The 24,476-nt window shown below is 40.1% G+C and overlaps 1 protein-coding gene across 1 annotated transcript; it reads left to right on the top strand.

The window, feature by feature from the left end:
* Window positions 1-4,979: 4,979 nt before the first annotated feature.
* Window positions 4,980-9,514, top strand: LOC147904718 (cytochrome P450 716B1-like). Its single transcript, XM_087392153.1, has 5 exons — window positions 4,980-5,299; window positions 6,873-6,924; window positions 7,218-8,214; window positions 8,321-8,514; window positions 9,218-9,514. Exons 1-5 carry the CDS (start codon window positions 4,980-4,982, stop codon window positions 9,512-9,514), a joined length of 1,860 nt encoding a protein of 619 aa, XP_087248279.1.
* Window positions 9,515-24,476: the final 14,962 nt, after the last annotated feature.

The raw sequence follows: 24,476 nt of genomic DNA, 5'->3' as shown, positions 1-24,476 counted from the left end.
GCATTCCCAATGCTCTGCAAAATTTTATTCAGTTGGACAGTCTCCACTCACTTAAAGTAGAGCATTTCCAATGCTTCTGTCACTTTATTCCAACCCTTATCCTTATCATAGCGAACACATCATGCCTTAGTGCACTTGCTTGTAATCTTCCATCATAGTCCTTCCACAAACACTCTCTTCTTTCTTACATCCTAGTCCTTCTGATTAACTTGTATTCATCTTTCACTTTACGTCTTCCCTCACTTTCTATCACTCTCGAAGGAGGGGCAACTCACTGTGCATCCCTCGCTATTGCTCCCTCACTCTCCTTCTCCCACTTTCCCTCTAAGACAATGACTACTTACTACCCGACTTCATTTACTGAACTCAAATTCTATCTTAGATCTCTTTTGTATGGACCAATGAAGGGAAAATCATTCGAGGAGGATATGTTACGCACATGGCTGCTTGATTTGAACTCAACAGAAGAGGTGAATATCCTTAGCTTTCTTTTTTGCTAAGTCTTTTAATCACGTACTTCTTATGCGAACGAGTTAAATTTTCGTACAGGATATGGCGGTGGCTAGAAGCTGTATTGAAAAAAATAGTGAAGATGAGGAAAGCCAAGAGAGAAAAGAAGAGTTGTTGAATGCTTACAAGTCGGTGGAAGATTCGAAACAAGTTGTGAGGAGAGTCTGTGAGGAGATTTATGATGCCAGCCCTGGTTACGCATGGCCTGCAAGTCTAAAGTCTGCTTGTTTTCATGAAGCCAATGCCATAGTAGGCACTTTTGAGGACAAATGCTCTCTCTAATGACTTAATAGTCAAGTGATGGAAATTTAATTCCATAGAAATTTAAAGTAACTATGAAATTTAATTCCATAGACTTATGTGTTTTCTAAAGTAACTGTAAGAGACAAAGATGACATCTTCTAGGCTAAGCTAATGGAAGGTGTTTTTTAACACCATATGGCTTTGAGTTATATGATCTACTTCTTGTACAAATGTGTCATGCTTTTTTTTAAATGTACTGTAGTTTTTTAAATGTACTCTAGTTTTTTTTCTAATTTGATTTTTAAAAATCTTACTTTTTATCTCTTTTAACAACATGAAGTCCTCTTTTTTTAATGTACTCTAGTTTTAATAACATATCACGTCAATTTCTCTAATTTGCTTTTTTAAAATCTTACTTTTTGACTCAAAGTTTTGTTTTATAAGAGCCTCTTTTTTTGAAATGCTTTATCCAAAATTATCTCACAAAACAAATTTGGACAATGCACTAGTCCAAAATTAATGAAATAGGTGTTAGGAAAGCAACACTGATCCTCTTACTAAGACACCGTGAACTTGGTTTGCTTTCTTGAGCTCCTTACCATGAACCAAGCTCTAATACCATGTGAGGAGAGTGGGAGAGAAGGAAGGAGTCTCACTTGCAGCTTTCTCACATACACAATGGGGGAATATGCAAAAAGGTGGAGGCTGAAAAAAGTTTTCCTCTTCTTAGTTGTGAAAGCCAAAAGAACTCTAAGTACAAAAGAATAGGTAAACCCTATATGTGGGTCTTAAACCAAACTCAGCTAACTAAGGTGGCATACTAACTGAGCCACTAACTAGAGTACATAAAGATAGCTGTCATCCAGCTATTATTCATGGGTGATGTACCAATCGCATCTGTAGCTAACAAGTCGATGACATTTCACTAGATCCCATTTAAGGTATCCATCTCTTTATCCTCTTGCTGTCAACCTTGTGTAGTGTATAATACGGCTAAGGATAATAGTAAGGGGGCCAACCTGATTGGGTACAGAAGCTTGGAGCATAGGTTTATTAGTGGAGGTGGAACAGCAGGAGGTAAAAGTATCTCAATGCATTCACAATAGTAGTTGCATAGGGTAAAGGTGAAAACAAAGGAGTTGTCGGTGTGACTCTTTGGATAACAGAGACTAGAGGTTCTCCAGTTGGAAACTATGGTTATGCATTGTGCATATCCTGTGGCAAGCCTTCTACTATGGAGTTGGCTATAGAAGTGACTCTTGCTTTTCTAACTGTTTTGCCAATGCAGAAGCATCACCTTGTGAAGAAATTTATTTCTTTAAAATAAGTCATAGGTATTACTTTTTTTCAGATTGTTTTTTAGTATAGATCTTCTCCCACATGCTTTTAATCATGGTCTTGTGAGCACATAGTTTTATCCAAAAAAGACACAATAGTATTCTTCTCACCCCAGTTTATTTATTCCCTCCTGTTAGTTTAATATATCTCTTTCCGCTCCCCAACAAATGAGAAAAAAGTTAAAAAAGAAGGAAAACACTATTCTTTATATCCAAGAATTAAGGAGGATTAATTCTGGACACAAGGTTATTTGTAAATTCCCCTTGCTACACCGCAATGTGCGTCCCAATTTGAGACAGTGCACTCTTGCACTTTTTGGCTGTGCTACCTGCAAAGATTTGCTTCCAAACTCGAAAAAAAAGGAAAGCAACACTGATCCTCTTACTAGGACACAGCGAACTTGGTTTGCTTTCTTGAGCTCCTTACCATGAACCAAGCTCTAATACCATGTGAGGAGAGTGGGAGAGAAGGAAGGAGTCTCAGTTGCAGCTTTCTCACATACACAATGGGGGAATATGCACAAAGGTGGAGGCTGAAAATAGTTTTTCTCTTCTTAGTTGTGAAAGCCAAAAGAACTCTAAGAACAAAAGAATAGGTGAACCCTATATGTGGGTCTCAAACCAAACTCAGCTAACTAAGGTGGCATACTAACTGAGCCACTAACTAGAGTACATAAAGATAGGTGTCATCTAGCTATTATTCATGGGCGATGTACCAACCGCATCTGTAGCTAAGAAGTCGATGACATAAATGCACAACGATCACCCTGGCATATCACGAGTGGAGCTCGATATCTCAATAGGCACTATCTCAACCCATCCAGGCCACCTCCATAACTTTGACCATTCACTAGATCCCATCTAAGGTATCCATCTCTTTATCCTCTTGCTATCAACCTTGTGTAGTGCAGTCCATCTTGAAGTAGATGGTTGGTACAGTGAATAATACAGCTAAGGATAATAGTAAGGGGGCCAACCTGATTGGGTGCAGAAGCTTGGAGCATCTAGGTTTATTAGCGGAGGTGGAATAGTAGGAGGTAAAAGTATCTCAATGCATTCACAATAGCAGTTGCATAGGGTAAAGGTAAAGCACATGAGTTGTCAGTGTGACTCTTTGGATAACAGAGACTAGAGGTTCTCCAGTTGGAAACTATGGTTATGCATTGTGCATACCATGTGGCAAGCCTTCTGCTGTGGAGTTGGCTACACAAGTGACTCTTGCTTTTCTAACTGTTTTGCCAATGCAAAAGCATCACCTTGTGAAGAACTTTATTTCTTTAAAATAAGTCATAGGTATTACTTTTTTTCAAATTGTTTTTCAGTACAGATCTTCTCCCACGGGCTTTTAATCATGGTCTTGTGAGCACATAGTTTTATCCAAAAAAGACACAGCAATATTCTTCTCACCCCAGTTTGATTATTCCCTCCTGTTAGTTTAATATATCTGGTAGCCAACAATAAGAAACTACAAGACTTGCACTTCAAAGCATCTCAATGAATCATGAAAGGAATAGGAGACGGACACGACTACAAATGCAAAACTTGATGGATAGACAAGTTGCTAGTAGCTATACCAAGAATTAACGTAACTACAAAAAAGCATAAGGATGACTGAGCTAAAAGCCAACAATAGTGATGGACAGAAGACCCGTGATGTAGCATCAAGCACAGAAGATATTTTTTTGGCATTTTCATCCTTAGAAAGCCTTCTAGCCTATTTTTGGCATCTTTTTCCATATTAAGCCTTGTAATAATAGATTAGATTGCATTGTAATCTCTATCTTCACTAGGAAAGTAGATGCTAGTTGAAACAACTAGCATTGTCACAAAAGCTTTGAGTGCTTTTTGCATCATTTTTACCTTTAGCAACCTCAATGTAGAGACATCTACTAAGCTAGACAACTCCATATATGGTACTTGGAAGTATTGGAATATGGAGGCCATACTTGTTCTATAAGATTTATAAGTGTAAGGATGTAGATGGGTCTATAACCTAGACCATATGGTGACCCTACATTAGATCCTACCAATTCAAGAGTATGGGAAGAGTGGGATAAGGAAGACAAGTATGCACATCGCTTGATCATGAAAACTATTCAAGATGTCAAGCTTGGACAACTAAACACAATGAAGACATCTAAAGCAACACGGGATATGTTCTTAACTCTTTATGATTCCAAAAACACATATAGAATTCTCACACTTAGAAACTATATCAATCTTTTTGCAACAACAGTGAATATTGTCATGCCTATGTACTCAGAATCAAAGACATCAATAATCAACTTACAATTATATCAAGAGAAACTATGATCATGGCTATGTACTCAAAATCAAAGACATCATCTATCAACTTGCAATCATATCAAGAGAAATTGTGAGCCCGCAAAGTTTTTGCAATAGCAATGAATGCGATCATGCCTATGTACTTAGAATCATTAAAGACATCAACAATCAACTTGTAGTCACATGAGAGACTATGAAGCCCCTAGAGATAGTTCAAGTCATCCTCAATGGACTAGGTGAAGGATATGAGAATGTATCACTTAAAGAAATATAGTCAATGTTACTTGGTGAGGAACTGAGGACCTCATCCATTCAAGCAAGAAAAGGAAAATCCAATGAGTAAGCATTTACACCCTCAAACAAACTTGGTAGATTGCATAGATTGAACATCTTAAAGAGATGGAGTTCAACATAAAAAATAGCATCATTAGTAGTAGCAACATCAGCAACATTATCAACATCAACATTAGTGTCCAAGAGGAAATCATTTTCATAGAGGAAAATTTCAAGGAAGAGAAAATGTTTCAAACAACACGTCAAACATACAATACAAGTACTATTACAAGTTTGAGCATTATGAAAGAGACTATTGCAAGAAGTACTATGGGCAACGACATCAATCCAACAACAATATATGAAATTTCCATGGAAGAGGAATCTGCAAGAAGCTTCAAATCGATCAATTCCAAGGATATAACCAAGGTGAGGCGATATATGGATCAGCTTCTGATGGTGTCCTCCTCGTCTCCACATGTTATAAGTAGCGCTTACATGCTTCCTTGCAAATTATTGGCACTTGAAACCACTTCTACAGTCGATTCTGAGGATCATAGTCGAAAGTTTGTGATGAAAGAGCCAGTTGCCACTCATGTGGTGAAGAATTCTGCTACTGTTCACGCATTCTACGCCAACTCAACTCCTAGGTATTATATGTAGCTATCTGTTTACATTACGAAAATTCAAAGCAGCGCTTAAGTAGTCGCAAAATCCTACAGAGGAATAGGCTAAGGCTGCTTAAGGTCGACACCTGCTCTATTATGGGGCGATTTATGCTCCAGGTTTAAGAAAAGCTTGAAAAAGCTCTATAAGGTTTTGACCCTTAGATTTGTAGAAAATCAACGTGTATGATTATGATAGGAACCTTTTATAGGTTGCCTTGGGTATGTAGGAGGTCGTTTCCTATTACCTTTTCTGAATAAATTTTTTGTTTTTACCGGGGAGAAAATTTAATCCCCAAAGTATTGCAAAGCAACATAATTCTTCATTGTAGCTATCATTGCTTGATGTTTTTGGTCTGCCCTCAGAAATTAGGCATTTCTTGAATTTTTGGAAGTGCATTTTTCCTATTGGCTCTTTTCATTAGACTTGAATGCAAGACTTTAAAGTGGTTGACTTTCTCTCTCTCTCTCACCTCTCTCTCTCTCTTCCCTTCTTTATCTCCTCAAGTCTTCTTACACATAATCTCCAGTTTTTCTCCCACACCCCCCGTTCTCTCTCTCTCAAACGTGTATAAGCCATCCTTCCCCATCAAGTTTTGTAAAACCCACGTGGGTCTTGGTGGTTAAGGCTCTGGTTCGTGTCGTTGTGTGTGTGTGTTCGATCCTTGTGGTCGACTTTGGATACGCCTACTGTGTGCATCTTGGCATTGTTGCTACGAAGTAAAAAACTCTCTCTCTCTCTCTCCTCTTCCTTCACACCATTTGTATGGATTCCTTTTTGTATACTTTTTAGATCTTCTGCAGGCCTTATGAATGATTGAATATCATTCACCTTGTTATCTCAGCACTCGAGTGGCTTTATGTGCGTAGTAATAGGAGTGCCATAGATCGCTAGAGATGCTGCATTGACGTGCTCAGATTATGGGAGGCGGAGATGCAGCATTGACCTCTCACCATAGATCGCGAGAGATGCTGCATTGACCTGCTCGGTTTATGGAAGGCGGAGCCCCACTCTTGATCAAAACGGTGAATACTGTCAACGGTAGAGTAGTCTACAGTTTTAAAATTTTCTGTAAATCCTTGCATAACGTTTCAACTCTACCCAGTAACGTTCTTTTGCGTAAGCGTAGTCACACAAGTTTAAGTTGAGGCTTGAGGGAACACCCTTAGAAATTTCAGTTCACAAGACATCAAGGAGAACAGGGTTCCTATCATGCTTGCTCGATGCATTCGAATTTGGACGCAAGGCACCTCGAGCAGGTCAAACGCCGCAGGAGCAGGTCAAACGCCACAGCGACAAGACAAAGACTCAGCCACGAATTATAGCCTGCACAAACGGAAGCATCTTTTTGCCGCTCAAGATTTTAATACGCTTCACAGAAGATGCCCATCTACGCCAACTGAGATGCTGCTGATCTAACGTAGATAATGACAAGCGGATGGATGATCATCCTAGACTCAAGTAGGACTGAGACGGAGCTGGTCGAGGGGAGCCAGCTGGAGCCTGCTGCGACTTGGGAACTTTCTGCGTTTTCCATTTGTGTGGTCGGGTAATTAGCCTTGCAGGATTCAATTTGCACTTCCAGGTTGCAGTTTCTCTGTTTGATCGGGTGAGTCTGATCAGAATGTCGGAGAAGAATATGCTCACTCCCTACTACCTAGATGTAGATAGTCAGAATAAAGTAAAGACAATGATGCGTCCTGCAGCTCGGAGCTGTGATTATTGTTCGATGTATGTGAAGTCCGTGTTTGAGTTTTGCCGTTTGACGAACGTGTAGGCCTTGAATTATACAGAAGCGAATCTATTCTAAATTGGAAGAACGACACGTCGAAAAGTGATGCGCTAGCCAGAATACATTGGTGGAAGCTGTGAATCAACAATTTCTGTTTGTGTGTCGGACAGTGTCTAGAGATGGAGCAGTATCTTCTGATTGTCATCGCCATAGCTGTTGCATCGGCGTTCGGCGCAGCGTTATTGATTTCTGCACGCTCTTATAACTCGACATGCGGGAGAAAGAAGCGCAATCGCAATCTTCCGCCCGGGCGCTTAGGCCTTCCCTTCATCGGCGAGACTCTGGAATTGATTCGAGCACGTACATCCACCCAACCTACGCGTTTCATCGACCAAAGAGTGGCAGAACATGGAAGCGTATTCAAGACATCGTTGCTTACGCACCCCACCATCGCGCTCATTGGGGCTCCAGGTAACAAGTTCATCTTCTCCAACGAACACAAGCTCCTTCTGAGAAACGCTTGGCCTTCCTCCATGATCAAACTCCTAGGCGAGTCCAGCCCGGTAGCAAAGCACGGGGCTGAGCACAAACGATTGAGGCAGCTCATGGGGAGTTGTCTGTATCCGGAAGCAATTCGGAACGTTGTGGACAAGATCGACGAGATGACCCAGAAGCACTTTGAAGAGCAGTGGGACGGTAAGGATCGCGTGAAGGTATTTCCTCTGGCGAGTATGCATACCTTCACCGTCGCATTGAGTGTCTTTGTAGGGCAACTGGTGGATGAGGCGCTGGGAGCGCAGCTCCTGGAAGAGTTTGATAAATTCTCCGGAGGGCTAGTGCGACTTCCGATCGACCTTCCGGGAACGCGGTATCGGAGGGCGAAGGTTGCGAGGGCTAAGTTGGAACGAGAATTCGGTCGAGTGATCGAGCAAAACAGGAGGAGGATCATGATCGGCGGCGATAATGAACAGTTTATAGTAGAGAAAGACTTGGTGAGTTTGATGCTCAAGGCGAAGGACGATAACGGAGATTCATTGAGTCACAAGGAAGTTGTGGATGTGGTGATTTTCCTGCTGTTCGCGGGGCACGACTCCACCACAATGACTCTCACCTTTCTTTGCAAATACTTAGCCGAGAATCGCGAGTGTTACGATCGAGTAGCCAAAGGTAAGACGTAAGAATTTCCGTCGCAAAATAGCAATCGAAGGACTGTTGTAGCAATCGAACTAAGAAGATAGAGTTTTGCCTGGGCTTGTTGGATTCTGGACTGCAGAGCAAGCAGAGATAGCTGCGCTAGTGGAAAAATCACCTGGCAAGAGGCTGCGCTGGGAGGACGTGCTCAAGATGGAATACACATGGAGAGCTATCCAGGAGACGTTGCGTTTGAAGCCTGCGGCTCCGGGTGGATTCAGAGACGCCATGGAGGATCTGAGCTTCGAAGGCTACTCCATTCCAAGGGGCTGGAAGGTGAGCAATTTCTCTGTAGTAGAAATCGTTGCAAGATTTTCGACACTTTGCAACCGTTTTTGCGGGAGAAAATGTCGCAATGTCATGGTAACCGGAAGCGATTCATCCGCTATACTGAACGACGCATCCCAGCATTGCATGTCATTGCCCCACCGAAGCGATCGAATCTCTTCCTCAGGATGGCAGGTCACCATAGCCGCACAGAATCATGCTAAGGTAGTGGTTCAATTGATTCTGTGAGGGAGGTAGTGGTTCTATCGATTCTAAGCGGCAATGGCATGCAAGTGATCGTGAAGTGGGTAGCGGTGTTCGTATCGTTCCAGCGTAGAATCAATCTAAGCAGCTGATCATGGCTGAAGAATCCCATAATTCAGCTGTGATGAAGCAAGATATATAACTGTATACCGGCGTGAATGCATCCACAGCGATGTCAAGAGAAATTCTTCGTTCGGTTCCGCGTTCCAAATCTCAGTCAAAAACGTCAGAGGTCTGCGTTCGTTACAACGAAAGCAAACCAAAACTAGATTCTGTGACCCATTGTTCGTAGGAATCACCCATAAACATCAAATTCGGCGTTCCAGTTCAAGCCAAAGCTCCAAACCAAGAGTATTCCTTAGAGCGGTTCCTCGTTGGAATCACGGCACCGCGATTTTTAGTGTAGCTGAGCTGCTGCTGCTGCTGACGTAGTGTTTGGTGGTTGCAGGTTTACTTCAGCATAGCAGCAACGCACATGAATGCAGAATACTTCCCGGATCCGCAAAAGTTCGATCCATCGAGGTTTGAGAAGCGATCTTCAACGCCCTTCAGTTACATTCCGTTTGGGGGAGGTCCGCATGTATGTCCCGGGGCAGACTTTGCGAGGTTGGTGATCTCGGTGTTTGTGTATCATCTGGTGAAGCGGTTCGACTGGAAGACGGTCGACTGGCAAGAGCCTACAACCATCGATCCGTTGCCTCGGCCTCTCCACGGCTATCCTGTTGCCATTACTGCCCGAGGGTAGCTCCTTGGCACATGACATTCAACGCCGGAAATTTGTTTTTCCCACGAAAACCCTTTTCCCAACATGTCATTACCACTTACTCCAGAGTCCGGCATGTGGAGAAAACAACTCTCTCTCTCTCTCTCTCTCAATAAAACAAAAGAGGGAGCATCTCTCTCTCTCTCTCGCAATGGCTTTCTGTGTTTGAGTGTGAGTTCCAAAGTCTACCAACAAGATGAAGGCTCATTAGATTCATTCTTGAGTCTTAAGAAACTAGTCTTGATCCACTATAAAGTATACCAAGGAACGTTCAACAAACCTTACGATTGGGATTGCCTTTGTAAAGGGGTTTGCCTTGGAACACTACAAACCAACATCTAATGGAGAAGACAATTCATGATTTACAATCTTCTCAACAAACCATACGATTGGGATTGCCTTTTGTAAAGGTGTTTGCCAATGGAACACTACAAACCAACATCTAATGGAGACGACAATTCACGATTTACAATCTTCTAGGTGCCTTATACCGAAGAGGTGATGGAAACGGACCAACGATGAGGAGTTAAAGATCAAACTTGAAACTTGCAAGATAATAATCATGAATCAATAATGTTCTAACATGTATTGTTTATTCAATGCTTTTTGCCAGTAATTGGTAACAATAAATGGGCAGTTAGGAATGATGATTCCAAATTGCTAACTGTTTGTTTTTCTATGGTAGTTAAATTGTAAATATGAAGAGGAATAAGTTAAGGAGGCAATGTTGCACATGGATTTCTATAAGAAAATGTTGCAGGCTATGCAGTTCAAACAACCATATCTTTTTGTTCCATGCCCCCTACCCCGTTAGTACATAACCCTCTGTTCTCTTAAAAGTGGACAAGTGCTCAAGTTGTGGCCTATCATTCAACCGGGGTATTGTAGATTTGTTGACACTTTCTTAAAGTCACATGGTACCATTTTTTCTATTTTTTAAAAGTGTCATACTCAGGGCCACTGAGTGCATAAGAACTACTACGAGGTAGTTCTAAAAGCCACCAAGTACATGCTTGGGTTATCATAACATCTACAAAAACTCTGACTATGAGAGGTATGAGTGTTATGGACCATATTTCTTGATATGTTACACAACAAGACAAAGCACCTATAGACACGCACATAGACGCGTTTCCATAACTTAAAAACAAACTTATGGATGCGTCTATTTGCACGTCTATTGGCACATCTAAAGGTATGTCTATATAATAGGTAGATGCGCCTATAGATGCATAAATAGATGCTCTGCTAAAAAATTAAAAAAAATAGAAAGACGTATATATAGACGTGTCTATAGATACGCAAATAGATGCCCTCTTGAACAGAGAGACGCGTACATAGATGCTCTGATACACGCTCTACAGAATATTTTTTGTTAATAAAAGCATAACTTTGTGTGCTTGAATAGAATGCTATGTATGTTGTGTATGCTATGTAGTTACAGGAATCCCATTTCCACATTGTGTAATTCAATTCTTACAGCCGACCGCATTTTAATTAGCACTCTTGCAAGTGTGTCTATAGCTGAAGATTACAATTTCGAATAAAACATTACAACTCCAAAATGTTTAGTTCATAAGGCATTAATTAATAGAATGTTGCACAAGAAAATTGAAAGCCAAAAAAATAAAAAGAGTGTATATTAATTCATAGCTCAAAAAGTGCTTGTATGTACATATAGCACGAAGCCAAGCCATGTCCTGTGGCTTCAAGTATAAAAAATAAGAGGAGTGTATATACAAGAGAGGCATGAAGCCAAGCCAGTGGCTTTAAGTATAAAAAAGAGTAGCTAGCACTACTTCTATGACTAATCTAAGTTCTCCACATCCTCACTCCTTTCTATGCCCCCTTCTTCATCCCCTTCTTCGCCCCCTTCTTTGCCCCCTTCTTCCTTATCTTCTTTTGCAGGGCCCTGTAAATGAGGGACAACATGTATCAATGTATGAAAAATCAAATCTTTACTTACAATATTGATATTATTTAATTACCTTCAAATATGTGGGGGGCACTCCAGTAGCCCGGATATACTGCTCCTCAGTAGTCAACCCATCATCATAGGAGTGCCTCCATGTATCTCCTCTGCGATGGTGGCGGTGGTAGGCTATCTCGATAGGAGTAGGGTACCTGCCCACGATATCAAGCTGCAAGATGACACAATTTGTGGAGGGATTAGTACAAAGAAACAACCTCCTAATAAACTATGTACATAAACAATATAATTTGAGATCGATACTTACAAATTGGGCCTCCCATGATTCAACACCCCCTGCTCCAAAATGCACACTTCCATATTGCTCCATTTGGATCCTTCGTGCCTCCACGTTCTACAGACTGGGGTCCGTCTTCGCTTCCTTCATTGCTTTCTTCCACTCACGCTTGCGAGCGATGTGGGGCGGGCCCCTTGGTGGTTGACCTCCCTCAAGCCTGGCAATCTCCACTAGTGCCTATGTCTTAAGCGAAGATCTTTTATTGCTAAGTATCATAACAATCTTTGACTTGGCCTATTTATCTGTGAACTAAACATTGGGGGGATTAGGATACCTAGAGCGAACAGCAGCGAGGGTCTCATCAGCCAACCTTTTTGGATGGTCTTTGTAGTGAATAAAGCAATCTTTGTAGTTGTTAGCAATTACAGAGTGCATGAAGGCCATGATGTCCTTCCCCTATACATCCATCAAGATGCCTCTTGTCCGAGTGATGTCATAGTAGATCGTACCATCACCCTCTAGCACGTTGCATCATTTGAATCATCCTCGTCCCCACCACTACCCCTCCCAAAGCACTGTGCCATGCATCCCCCACCCCTCTCCCTGCTACTACACCTACTACCGTGTTGTGTCGAGCTAGTACGCTGGCCACTTGTAGTTGGAGAACTGACTCTCGACTGCAGGGGACTATGCTAACCACTCGTAGCTGGAGAACCGAGTCTCGACTGCACGGGAGTATGCCGATGGCTCTGCAAGGCAGAAGGGCCTCCTAACGGCATGGGGGAAGGGGCTCGACTTTGTAGCTGACTGGGCTATTTCGGCTCCACTGGGATAATCTCAGTTGGTGTGCGGTTGGGGTGGTTTTGAGTCTGTAGTGTCGACTTCTGGGGGGTGTTTAGAGTACCCGTCATGTAACCGTATAACTCCCCAGGACTGAAAGGGTGCCCCAAAAGGTTATATAACTCCCGAAAGATGGTCTCCCCAAGATCAGGTGAGGCTAAAGAGCTTTCTGGCCACATGATGAACTAAAGAAAAGAAAAAACAAGATTACTGATGAACTAAAAAAAAGAAGAAAAAAGAGAGAAGGAAAGAGAGGAGAAAAGAGAGGAAAATAGAGGAAAAGAGAGAAGAAAAAAAGAGAGAAAGAGAGGAAAAGAGAGGAAAAAAAGAGAGAAAAAGTCGGGATAAAAGAGAGGAGAAAGGAGAGGAAAAGAGAGGAGAAAAAGAGAGAAAAAGTGGGGATAAAAGATAGAAAAAGAGAGAAGGAAAGAGAGGAGAAAAGAGAGGAAAAGAGACGAAAAGAGAGGAGAAGAAAAGAGAAAAAAAGAGAGAAAAAGAGGGGATAAGAGAGGAAAATTACCACGAAAAGAGAAGGAAAGAGAGGATAAAAGAGAGAAGGAAAAAGAGAGAAAAGGAGAGGAAAAGAGAGGAGAAAAAGAGAGAAAAAGTGGGGATAAAAGAGAGAAAAAGAGAGAAGTAAAGAGAGGAGAAAATAGAGGAAAAGAGAGGAGAAAAAAGAGAGGAGATAAGAGAGGAAAATTACCACAAAAAGAGAAGGAAAGAGGATAAAAGAGAGAAGGAAAAAGAGAGAAGGAAAGAGAAGAAAGGAGAGGAAAAGAGAGGAAAAAAAGAGACAAAAAGTGGGCATAAAAGAGAGAAAAAGAGAGAAAGAAAGAGAGGAGAAAAGAGAGGAAAATAGAGGAAAAGACAGGAGAAAAAAAGAGAGAAAAAGAGAGGAGAAAAAGAGAGAAAAAGTGGGGATAAAAAAGAGGAGAAAGGAGAGGAAAAGAGAGGAGAAAAAGAGAGAAAAAGTAGAGATAAAAGAGAGAAAAAGAGAGAAGTAAAGAGATGAGAAAAGAGAGGAAAAGAGAGGAAAAGAGACGATAAGAAAAAAGAGAAAAAGAGAGGAGATAAGCGAGGAAAATTACCACGAAAGAGAAGGAAAGAGAGGATAAAAGAGTGAAGGAAAAAGAGAGAAAAGGTGAGGATAAAAGAGAGAAAAAGAGAGAAGGAAAGAGATAAGAAAGGAGAGGAAAAGAGAGGGAAAAAAGAGAGAAAAAGTGGGGATAAAAGAGAGAAAAAAAGAGAAGGAAAGAGAGGACAAAAGAGATGAAAATAGAGGAAAGAGAGGATAAAAGAGAGAAGGAAAGAGAGGAGAAAAGAGAGGAGGGAAATAGAGAAAAAGAGAGAAGGAAAGAGGTGAGAAAAGAGACGAAAAGAGAAGGAAAGAGAGAATAAAAGAGAGAAGGAAAATAGAGAGCGCAATCCCTTTCTTCAATCATGCTTTCCCTTTCCATCATTCATGCAATCCCTTTCTTCAATCATGCAATCCATTTTCATCATTCATGCAATCACTTATTTCCATCATTCAAGATGCAATCCTTTTCTTAGAAGTGGAAGGGGAAGGGGAAGGAGAAGGGAAGGAAAACGAAGAATATCCAAGATTGTCAGAGCACGTCTATCTCCATGTCTAACAGTGCATCTATAGGTGCAGCTGTCTATTTCCAAAGACAGACGCATCTATAGACACACTCTGAGACGCATCTATAGACGTGCTTCGATAAAATGACTTTTTTTAAAACTTGAAAAGGACATGCGCCTGACACAAAGAAACAACACTAGTACCAAAAACATTTGTTCCCTGCATATGACAAAGGATGAATCCAAAGAGAGCAACTTCCAAAGAAGATCAATCGTCAAGAGACTTACCTTGGATAGAGGTATGGAAGCTTTTTGTCATTCTTCAAAGCTGCTTCTCTTTCTTCTCTTCCTTATTCACCCTTCTCTTTCTTCTCTTTCTTCTCTTCCTTGGATAGAGGTATGGAAGCTTTTTGTCATTCTTCAAAGCTGCTTCTCTTTCTTCTCTTCCTTATTCACCCTCTTCTCTTGTATGCTTGGGGATGATTATGTAAGCCTGGAGATGAGTGTGGGTGCTTGGAGATAAGTGTGGATGCTCGGAGCTATGTCTATTAATAGCAAAGCAGATCGTGCGACATTAAAAGTATGTGAAGAAAAGCAAGCGCACTAAAAGTAGGTTCGAAAATCTTCGCAGTCTGCACGTTTAAAAGCGTGTCTATATGCACATCTAAACACGCATCTAAATGCACGTCTATCAGTGCATCTACAGTACGTTTTAGACGTTCACCATAGTACAGACGCGATTTTAAACATGCCACAGAGTTTTAACATTTACAACTCATGCAAGAGCAAATTTTTTGGGTTGTTTATTTATAGGATGTCTTCATCTTCAACAAGTAGCTCCAGTGAGGATGAATCCGTCCGTATCCATCATCGCAAAATGTGGTTGGAGCAAAAAATCAAATGTATGTGTGATCAATGTCGAGGAAACATGTATCATGCACACAGGATTATACTCAATCACGTCTTAAAGTATGGAGAATGGGATGCGATCGTAAACATGGTAAGTGTTAAAGAGTTAAGGTTGATTGAGATACCTATGGGTGTTCATGTGTTTGAGTTATGATCCCATTTTAATTTGATACAGGATGCAGTGCCACACCCACAAGGGATTTATGGTGCGGGATTTATATGTCCATCAATCCGAAGGGAGGGATGATAGCATGGAGTAGGACAATCTTTTTACTGCAACATCGACTCCACTGTTTGAGGGGTGCACATTCTTTGTTCTACGTGCTTCCCTTGAGTTACTAAACTTACAAACCATCTATGGATGGAGCAATGCAAGTTTGAATGCATTACTCAAGTAAGCTTTAAAGTCTATTTCGCAAACATGGTGAATTATGCTAGTGGGTCAATTACTCGAATGCTTTTCCTCATTTATGGTCTTCACATGCAGGCTATTGTGTAAAATGCTTCCAAGGGAGAATAAATTACCGACCTCAAGAGATATGGCAAGGCAAGTTGTGACCTCTCTTAGAGGATTAGATTACAAGCGCATCCATGCATGCGTCAACAATTGCATTCTGTTTCGTGGACCACATAAGGATGCAAGAGAGTGTCCTACTTGTGGAGAGGCAAGATATAGAGCAGATCTCAAAAATTTGGATGTGCCTCGTAAGGTTTTGCGACATTTTTCCATAATCCCTCGCATCCAACATATGTTCAAGTGCAAATCCATTACAAAGCTCATGTCATGGCATTCCTCCCATCGATCAACTAATGGCAAGTAGAGAACTCCCGCAGACACTCTTGCGTGGAAGCATATTGAAGACACATGGCCAAGCTTCAAGGAGGAACCTAGGAGCTTGAGACTTGGATTGGGTATGGAGGGTGTGAACCCATTTGGTCTCAAAAGCACCTCTTACAGTGTATGGCCAGTGATATTGGTGAATTATAATCTTCCACCCTCTATGGCGATTAAGAAAGGACATGTTATGTTATCCCTTCTAATTCTAGGGAAACATAGACTCAAAAATCTTGATGTTTATTTGGAGACTTTGATTAACGAGCTAGAGATACTTTGGAGAGGTATCGAGGTGCATGATGTGAGCAGGCCTCCCTTGTCATGAGACTTCAACTACAAAGCAGTCTTGATGTGGATGATGCATGACTTCCCAGGCTATGGTGAGTATTCAGGTAAGCATTGCACTTCTAATTATGAGTAGGCAAATGATGTGGCACCCTAAACCCACCTTCAACTCTTAATTGCATCTATTGTTCAAGTCTCACTACATCGGGTTACCATGCATGTCCTATTTGTGGTCCTTTGTTAGTTGCCTCACGGGCAAATGCATTGAATAAGGTCATCTATGAGAATCACCATCGATTTCTCCCACCTGATCATCCTAGATATGTCGCCCCTTGGAATGAAGTCCCCCCACAATCACTCACTGTGGGAGATTGGATGAGAATTTGGGATGGTTCCACGACTCCTCCACCACTTGGCATGAGCCGTTAAGGGTTTGTAACTATTGTGTGCTATATTGGCTGGAAATAAAGATTGCTCGCTAACACCATCTTTTGTTTAGATACTTCATCTTTTATTGTTTACCATATTGGTCCCACCTCAAGATCAATCACTTGCTTGATCCCATGCATATCTTCAAGAATGTGGTGTCTACCATTCGGGAACATTTGAATGGGACATGAGATTCCATAGGCATAAGGGAGGATCTACATACCACAAGGAGGATGCATGAAGCTTGGCCACAAGAGAGACCAAATGGGTGTGTTTTTTTACCTCGTGCACCGTGGAGGTTATCAAAGCTAGAGATGGTGGCGATGAAGCATGCTATCACTACAATTTATACTCCCATTAGATGCATGAGGTGTTTGAAGGGGGCCTTTACAAAGAGCAAGAAAAGAGGTGTAGAGAAGTTATATGGCTTGAAATCTCGTGATTGGCACAAGATGCTCCAAGTAAGTATTTTATGTGCATAATATCTTTTTCCTTCCAAATTTGTGAGTGAATTAGAAGCAATTAATCAACCATTTCTCGTGTGTCCAGTTCATACTACCTGCTAGCATTTCTCGTAGTGCATCGAAGGATGTGAAGGGTTGTATTTACAAGATGGGCGAGCTTGTGAGATACTTTATAGGATACAAAATGTGATGCGTATCAATGCTCCATGCGAGGTGTTCATATTGCTAATATGGTGTACTTTTTCCTTTCTAGGTATGTGAGCTCAAAGGAAATAGATCCCACCATGCTTGAGAATGCTCGAGTTATTTCAGTGGAGGTGGTTTGTTTAGTAGAGGAGACATTTCCACGTTCTATTCTCACAAGCCAACTACATCTCATAGTGCATTTGGTGGATGAGATTGCTATATGTGGTACTATACATGCACGATGGTTGTTCTTCCTCGAGCACTTCATGAAGACCTTGAAGGGTTTCGTGAGACAAAATGCAAGACCTGAAGGTAGCATGGCCGAGGGTTGGTTGGTACAAGAGTCACTTGTATATATTTTTGAGTTTCTTATTGATGTGGATAGCTCTCTCCCATGACTATTGAGAGATGATGAAGACCTAAGGATGACCTCTATTGTGCCTCAAGGGAAAGGACACAGCAAAGTAATAGACATAGAGTTGCTTAATAATATCAAACTCTATTGCATGCTTAATAGTGATGTGATGAAAAGATGGTTGACAAGATACGAGGATGCAAAGGCAAGAAGACAAGAAGAATGGGCCCTCTTTCGTACACACGACGAATCTCGTGTGCAAACCCTCAGTATCTAAGAGCACTTCCAAAGGATATTCATGTTGATTGACTACTTGACGAAATGGAGAGAGCAGAGAGAGATGAGGGTATGCATATCACAATGGAAGAATGGGAGTATGCTAGGGGATGCATGAGCAAGGTCGATATATAGAATGTTATGCATAAGTTAGGAGCTTTCAATAATTTAGATTACTTATTTAATTGATTTTGTCTTGGTATAGTGTACTATGTTCAATGCTATATGGTGTGAGGGCAAGCATTTTCGAACATAATGGATTGATGATAAGAGAAATACACAAGATTGCGGCATCATTGCTAGCTTTGAGGGAGCCAATGGAGCCATGGATGATTATTGTGGCATAATCCAAGATATTATTAAGCTTGACTTTCGACGCTTCTTTGTGTATGTTTTGGATGTAAAGTGGGTTAAGGACGTGGTGGAAAGAGGCCCTAATGCAACAATCAAACGCCATGCAAGTGGCTGTGTAACTATTGACTCCACAAAGTTTTGGCAAAGTAGTAAGGACACACCAGTACTACCACAACAATGTGAACAGGTATTATACACACATATAAAAATACTCACTTTTAAGTATTTGATACCTTCGATGCAAGGAAAATAAGATGATTGTATTTGTGTTTGGATTAGGTTGTCTATCAACTAATGGTGGATAATAATAAATGGTGGCATGTCATACCTATTACGCCATGTTCCAAAGTGATGTATAGTACATTTACTAATATGGAGTGTATGGAGGATGATCATGACCATGGAGGTGATGATGACTGTGATACAAGAGAGGAGGATGATCATGAAATAGAGATATAGATATTGAGGCCATTACCCATGAGGATGAGCCCACCATTGGTGATGCTGATTTCGATGAGCACATGAGTAGCACAAGTAGTAGTGGGTTGAATGTATTTGTAGATCTCAACACTTGTTTGGATTTTGAAGTACATAGTTTGGCAAGAGTTGATCTCATTGAGGATGAGATTGAACCGTAGCCCATCATTGATATTGGCAATACTATTTTACATATTGTCTCATTCTCCTCACCTCACTTAATTTTTGTATATGTGGGTTTGCAAAAAAGCGTTGATATTTTTGTTAAAATTATGTGCTTTGGTAATCCTTGGGGGGGTCACTATGTATAAACCCTCTATATCACGTGCGTTCAAGGCCTATATTTAAAATCCCTTATCTATAAATTTTTTCATTAATAAAATGTACCCCTTTTCTATACAAATCTGTAAATTTTTTTCAAAACTATTTTAAATAGTCCCTTATGTATATTTATTTCTGTAAATTTTAGGAATAAAAAATATCCTTCTGTCGAACTCACGTGATAGGGTTACATATCATGAGTGACCCCCCCGAGTGGTAATCATGAGCAATGTTTAGAAAGCAGTGATGTACATTTATCAGGCTGCCCCAAAATCTCACTTTCTATATTCTCTGTTTTGCATATAAATCCATGTCTAATTCACAGTGTAGATGCGCTGGTAGACGTGCTAATAAATGTGCTAGTAGACACACGATTAGATGCACTAATAGATGTGCTAATAGATGCACTAATATATGCACTATTAGACACGCTATTAGATGTGCCTGTAATTTTTCTATTCGAACAGTGCCTATAGATGCACCCACTATTTTGCGTGTCTATCAAGTGCATCTATAGTTGCTTTGTGTTGTTGTGTTATTTTCCCTTTGTATTACATATATAGAAGGGATGAATACCTACTAAGTAGTACTTAGGAGTGCTCTAGCAATAATGGTTACCTAGTAATTAGAAGTAGCATAAGAACTATTAGACTAATAGCTACATATCCCAACAATTAGAACTAGCATAGTCAATACTATTAGTGAGCACTACAACTATAGTGCTAACAGTGCTAATATTTATATATCAATGTTAAGATAGCCGAGCGCTATGCAAGGCTATCATAGCACTTCTAAAATAGCATATATCCAATACTAGGAGTTCAAAGAACATCAACATACAAGAGTAAAGAAAGTTAAAGTAGTTCAAATAACATCAACATGCATACATATGAGGAAAGCAAGGGCTCTAAACAATGATGTTAAGATAGCCAACTGCTATGCAAGTCTATCATAGCACTAGCATGTCTATCAAAGCACTTCAGCCTTCTAGAATAGCATATCTTCACTATTAGGCATCGCTAACTAGTATTATAGCACTTGTAGAATAGCATTATAGAACCATGCTAAGACAAAATTGGTTACTAAGCTAGCACTAGCACAACACTTCTAAGAACTAGCATTGCCAAATAGTAACACTAGTTCTGACACTCCTAGGGCTAGTAGTAATAGTGCTAAGTGCTAGCATTGGTAATTACTAAGCTAGCAATAGTGTGATAATGCTAAGTGCTAGTAGTAACAGTGCTAAGTGCATTTGTAACTACTAAGCTAGCACTAGTGTTATACTACTAAGTACCGGTATAAGTATAGTAGTAGCATAGTGCACCAGTGTAATACAAACACAGCACAAGTTCTAACACTCCTAGGGCTATTAGTAATAGTGCTAAGTGCTAGCACTAGTTCTAATAGTAACACTATCTCTAACACTCCTAGGGCTAGTAGTAATAGTGTTAAGTGCTAGCACTAGTTCTAATACTAACACTGTCTCTAACACTCTTAGGGCTAGTAGTAATAGTGCTAAGTGCTAGCATTAGTAATTACTAAGCTAGCACTAGTGTGTAATGCTAAGTGCTAGTAGTAATAGTGCTAAGTGTTAGCATTTGTAACTACTAAGCTAGCACTAGTGTGGTACTTCTAAGGACATGTATAAGCTAGCACTAGTGTGGTACTTCTAAGGACATGTACAATTGCTATCAATACTAGCTATGCTAGTAGTAGTATGCTAACACCACAAGTATATTGCTACTAAGTACTAGCATTGCTAAGTATTAGCATAGATAGCTACTAATCAAGCACTAATATGATACTGCTAAGTACAAGAATTACTAAGTACAAGTATAGCATTGAGCATACACATGCTAACAATATTAGCTATGTTAGTAGTGCCTTGAAGATAGGATATGTATGGTACTACTAAGACTATGGTACTGCTAATTACATGTATAGTAGTAGTAGACACCTGCAATCTAATATGCAGCTATGCTAGTAATGCTATGCTAAGACCAGAAGTACAGTAGTGCTAACTAAGTCGAGCTAACTACTAACACAACACTTGCTATTCTAACACCACAATTACTAGCATGAGAACTGGTTTAGGGAAGTAGTGCTAACACCACAAATACAACATTCCTAAGTACTAGACTAGCATTGCTAGCTGCTAAGGTAGAACTAGTGTACCATACGCTACTAACCCTAGTATAGGTAGTGATATAGCACTTATTATCCCTAAAATTGCTAAGTACTAGTAGTCCTAACTACTAAGCAAGCACTTGTAACATAGCAATGCTACTTCATAGAGTAATAGTATCAAGTACTTTTGACCTATTGGTTTAGTATTCTAAAAATGTGGCTCATTGCAAATGAGTCGAAAAGAGATGAAGTTGGACTATTAGAAGCAACAATGTATGAGACTAACTCTAAAATATTGAGGATGCCACTTATTCTAGTGAAGTTCAATACTTGAATAATTTGATTAAGTTATTTATTACAACCTTGCTAGATGAGTTAAAATTGCCTAACCATGTCTAGCTAATGGTAAAAGAAATTTGATGCTATAGAATTTTTACAAGCAACAATCCAAAACCCTGTCTAGCAAGTAACAAGGGAGGTCCTATTTATGAGGTCAATAGTCCCATGGAAGACATGCAACACAATGGATCCCTAGACAAAGTCCCATTGGAGACGTGCAAGATGTTGAAGACCACTTCCAACATGCCTATAATAGTAGTGAAAGGAATAGATCATGATGATAATTTCCTAGAAACACTTCCCTACAAAGTAAGAAGAGATAGGGATCAAAATGGATTAAAGAGAAAGGAGTCAATATGAGCAACAGAATGATCATGAGAGGATCATGGAAAAAGAGAGCAAAAAATCTTGATGGTAAATCCTTGGACACAAGTCGTAAGAGTTAGCCACAAAATGCAATCAACCTTGGGTCAAGAATGAGGCTGATGAAAGAAATGTGATGCTGGGACAAGAAAAAAGCAAACAAGTGGACAAAGAGCACATATAGTGATTGCCGAGCCTAGAGCTTGCAAGAAATTGTAGTAAGACTAGCCACTAGGAGCAACAAATAGTAATCCATGTCTTTTATTACTAGAACATGCATTTCATTAATTTTGACCTTATTTATATTTTTTAATAGAGCTAAAAAATCCTTCCCAAATAAAAAATAAAATTTCTAAAGTGTCATTGTTTGCTTGGATGTAGCCATTTTTGTGAGGTCTAGGGAATTTTTTGGATATAGGTACCTTGCATGACCCATAACTTATGCATTGCTCAATGGAATTTGGCAAACTTTGTTTTCAAGGTGTAGTACTAACACATTCCAACCTTGAACATGAGACCAAAAAATTATGGAATAATTATTTTGTAAATCCCAAACGATTAATCCCATGCTTTTTTCAGTATATCCTAAACAACCACCTTGCGGGTTTTATTAAATCCCATAACTAATCCACAAATCCTAAATGAATGAATTCTATGCCATTCATCTTGTAATAATAGAAGAAAAACACTGTGCTGGTGGCAGTTAATATCCTAGTGTGCAACCAACCACCGCGCACTACCGCCATGCTATCCTAAAGTTGTTATGGTTATCTTTATCTATTGTTAGATTTCAGCCCCATCGACGGGTTGGTGACTACAAATCCTAAATGAATGAATTGTATGACATTCATATTGTAATATTAGAAGCAAACCACCACACTGACTCGGGGGTTGCACTACTAAGAAACCCTATGTATCACGAGTGTTCAAGGGGTATTTTAAAAATCCCTTAACTAAAATTTTACCCATAATAAAAACACCCCTTTTTACTTATGAACTAAGTGATTTTTTCCTAAAATTGAATTAAAAAACCCCTCCTGTTATTGTAATTCGTAAAAAAAATTAAAATTTTGAAATGAAAATACCACCTCCTTTTGAATGCATGTGGTATACTAAAATTTTGTGAGGTGAACCCCCTGAGCACACTGATGGCGGTTAATATCCTAGTGTGCAACCAACCACCATGCTGGTGACTACTTATCCTATATTAGAGTGCCTAATACTTGTTTCATTTCTTAAACCAGGCTTGGAATAAATGGTGATTGTCCTAAACTAGCCCAGTGGTTGGAACATCATGCAACCGTAGGCTGGTTCAGCTCAATCGCCAATTATGTGATTATCTTGAACCAACGTGGTTGAACAGACATTAGTTGTTGTCTAGCCCGATGGCATGGTTGAGTAGAAATTAAGAGCAATATATTGTTATGTTACTAAACAGCCCGGTGGTTGGAACATCATGCAGCTATGGCTACTTCAACTCAATCACCAGTTATGTGATTGTCCTAAACCAACGTGGTTGAATAGACATTAGTTATTGACTAGCCCAGTGGTTGAAATTATTGTGTTTCTTAGTACTTAAATGCGTTGAATTTAATTTCCTGCTATTTGGGTCATATACCACTATTAAATTGTGAAATTCAGAAATGAAAAGCAATATATTGTTATTTTCTAATGGTGAAATTTAGAAATGAAAAACAATATACTTGTTATTTTCTAATATGTGAAGTTGAGACCGTCAGGCTAAACCATCTCAGTGGTTGAAACTGTGATAGTGTCCTACACCATCCTGGTGGTTGAAATTATGACTGTCCTAAATGTGTCCTAAACCAGCCCGGTGATTGAAATTGTGATTGTCCTAATCTAGCGCGGTGGGTGAAAATTGTTTTGCTTCATTATATACTTTAATTAGACTGTGTTTTGTATTCTTTTACTAGTAGCAAAAAGGGGCCTCATTGTTGTGTTGTTCCCACATGTTGGGTCAACAGACAGAGTTGTATCTCAAGTTTATGGATCAGAATCTGAACATTTCAATTGGGTAGAGGAGCTTTGAGCATTGTAAGCCCTAGTACTTCAGGAAACTCAAAGTCAGGAATGTTTGTTGTTGCAAAATACACATAGACTTTGACCTGGCCCAGCAAGCTATGAATGACTTGAGATCTGGTCGTGTTGGAGCATTGCTCCATGGGGATCTATGCCCATGCCTCCTTAATGAATGCGCAGTCTGTAGGCCACCCAGATCCTCATCATGTGTTGCAAGGGAGGGAAGGTTTTGTAGCCTAAGCTTTCAGTGGGAGCCAGTGGCTTGTCCAAAGGGAGATCGTGAGTGGCATAGGAGTGAATGCATTCACGGCACATGCAAACATTGCAGTTTGAAGCTGAAGAAGAAGACATTCAATGTCTATCCAAATGAAATGAGGGAAGACAACCATGTTGCTCTAAAATGGAGGAGATTTGAAAATGTCAATGTTGAAGGATCCGATAAAAAGAGATGGCTACTATCATATAAGAGCACCCAGCCAAGGGAGCTTGTAAATCATGTGGTTCAATCCATCCCAAAATATGTGCTTCACAATTTCATGGCTAGCAGGCAGGATAA

Source organism: Dipteris shenzhenensis, chromosome 2, assembly GCF_047967505.1.
Source record: "Dipteris shenzhenensis isolate YYH24624 ecotype China chromosome 2, Dip_SZ_1.0, whole genome shotgun sequence".
NCBI lineage: Eukaryota > Viridiplantae > Streptophyta > Polypodiopsida > Gleicheniales > Dipteridaceae > Dipteris > Dipteris shenzhenensis.
The sequence above is the reverse complement of the archived record's forward strand: the minus strand, read 5'-3'. Positions and strand labels throughout refer to the sequence as shown.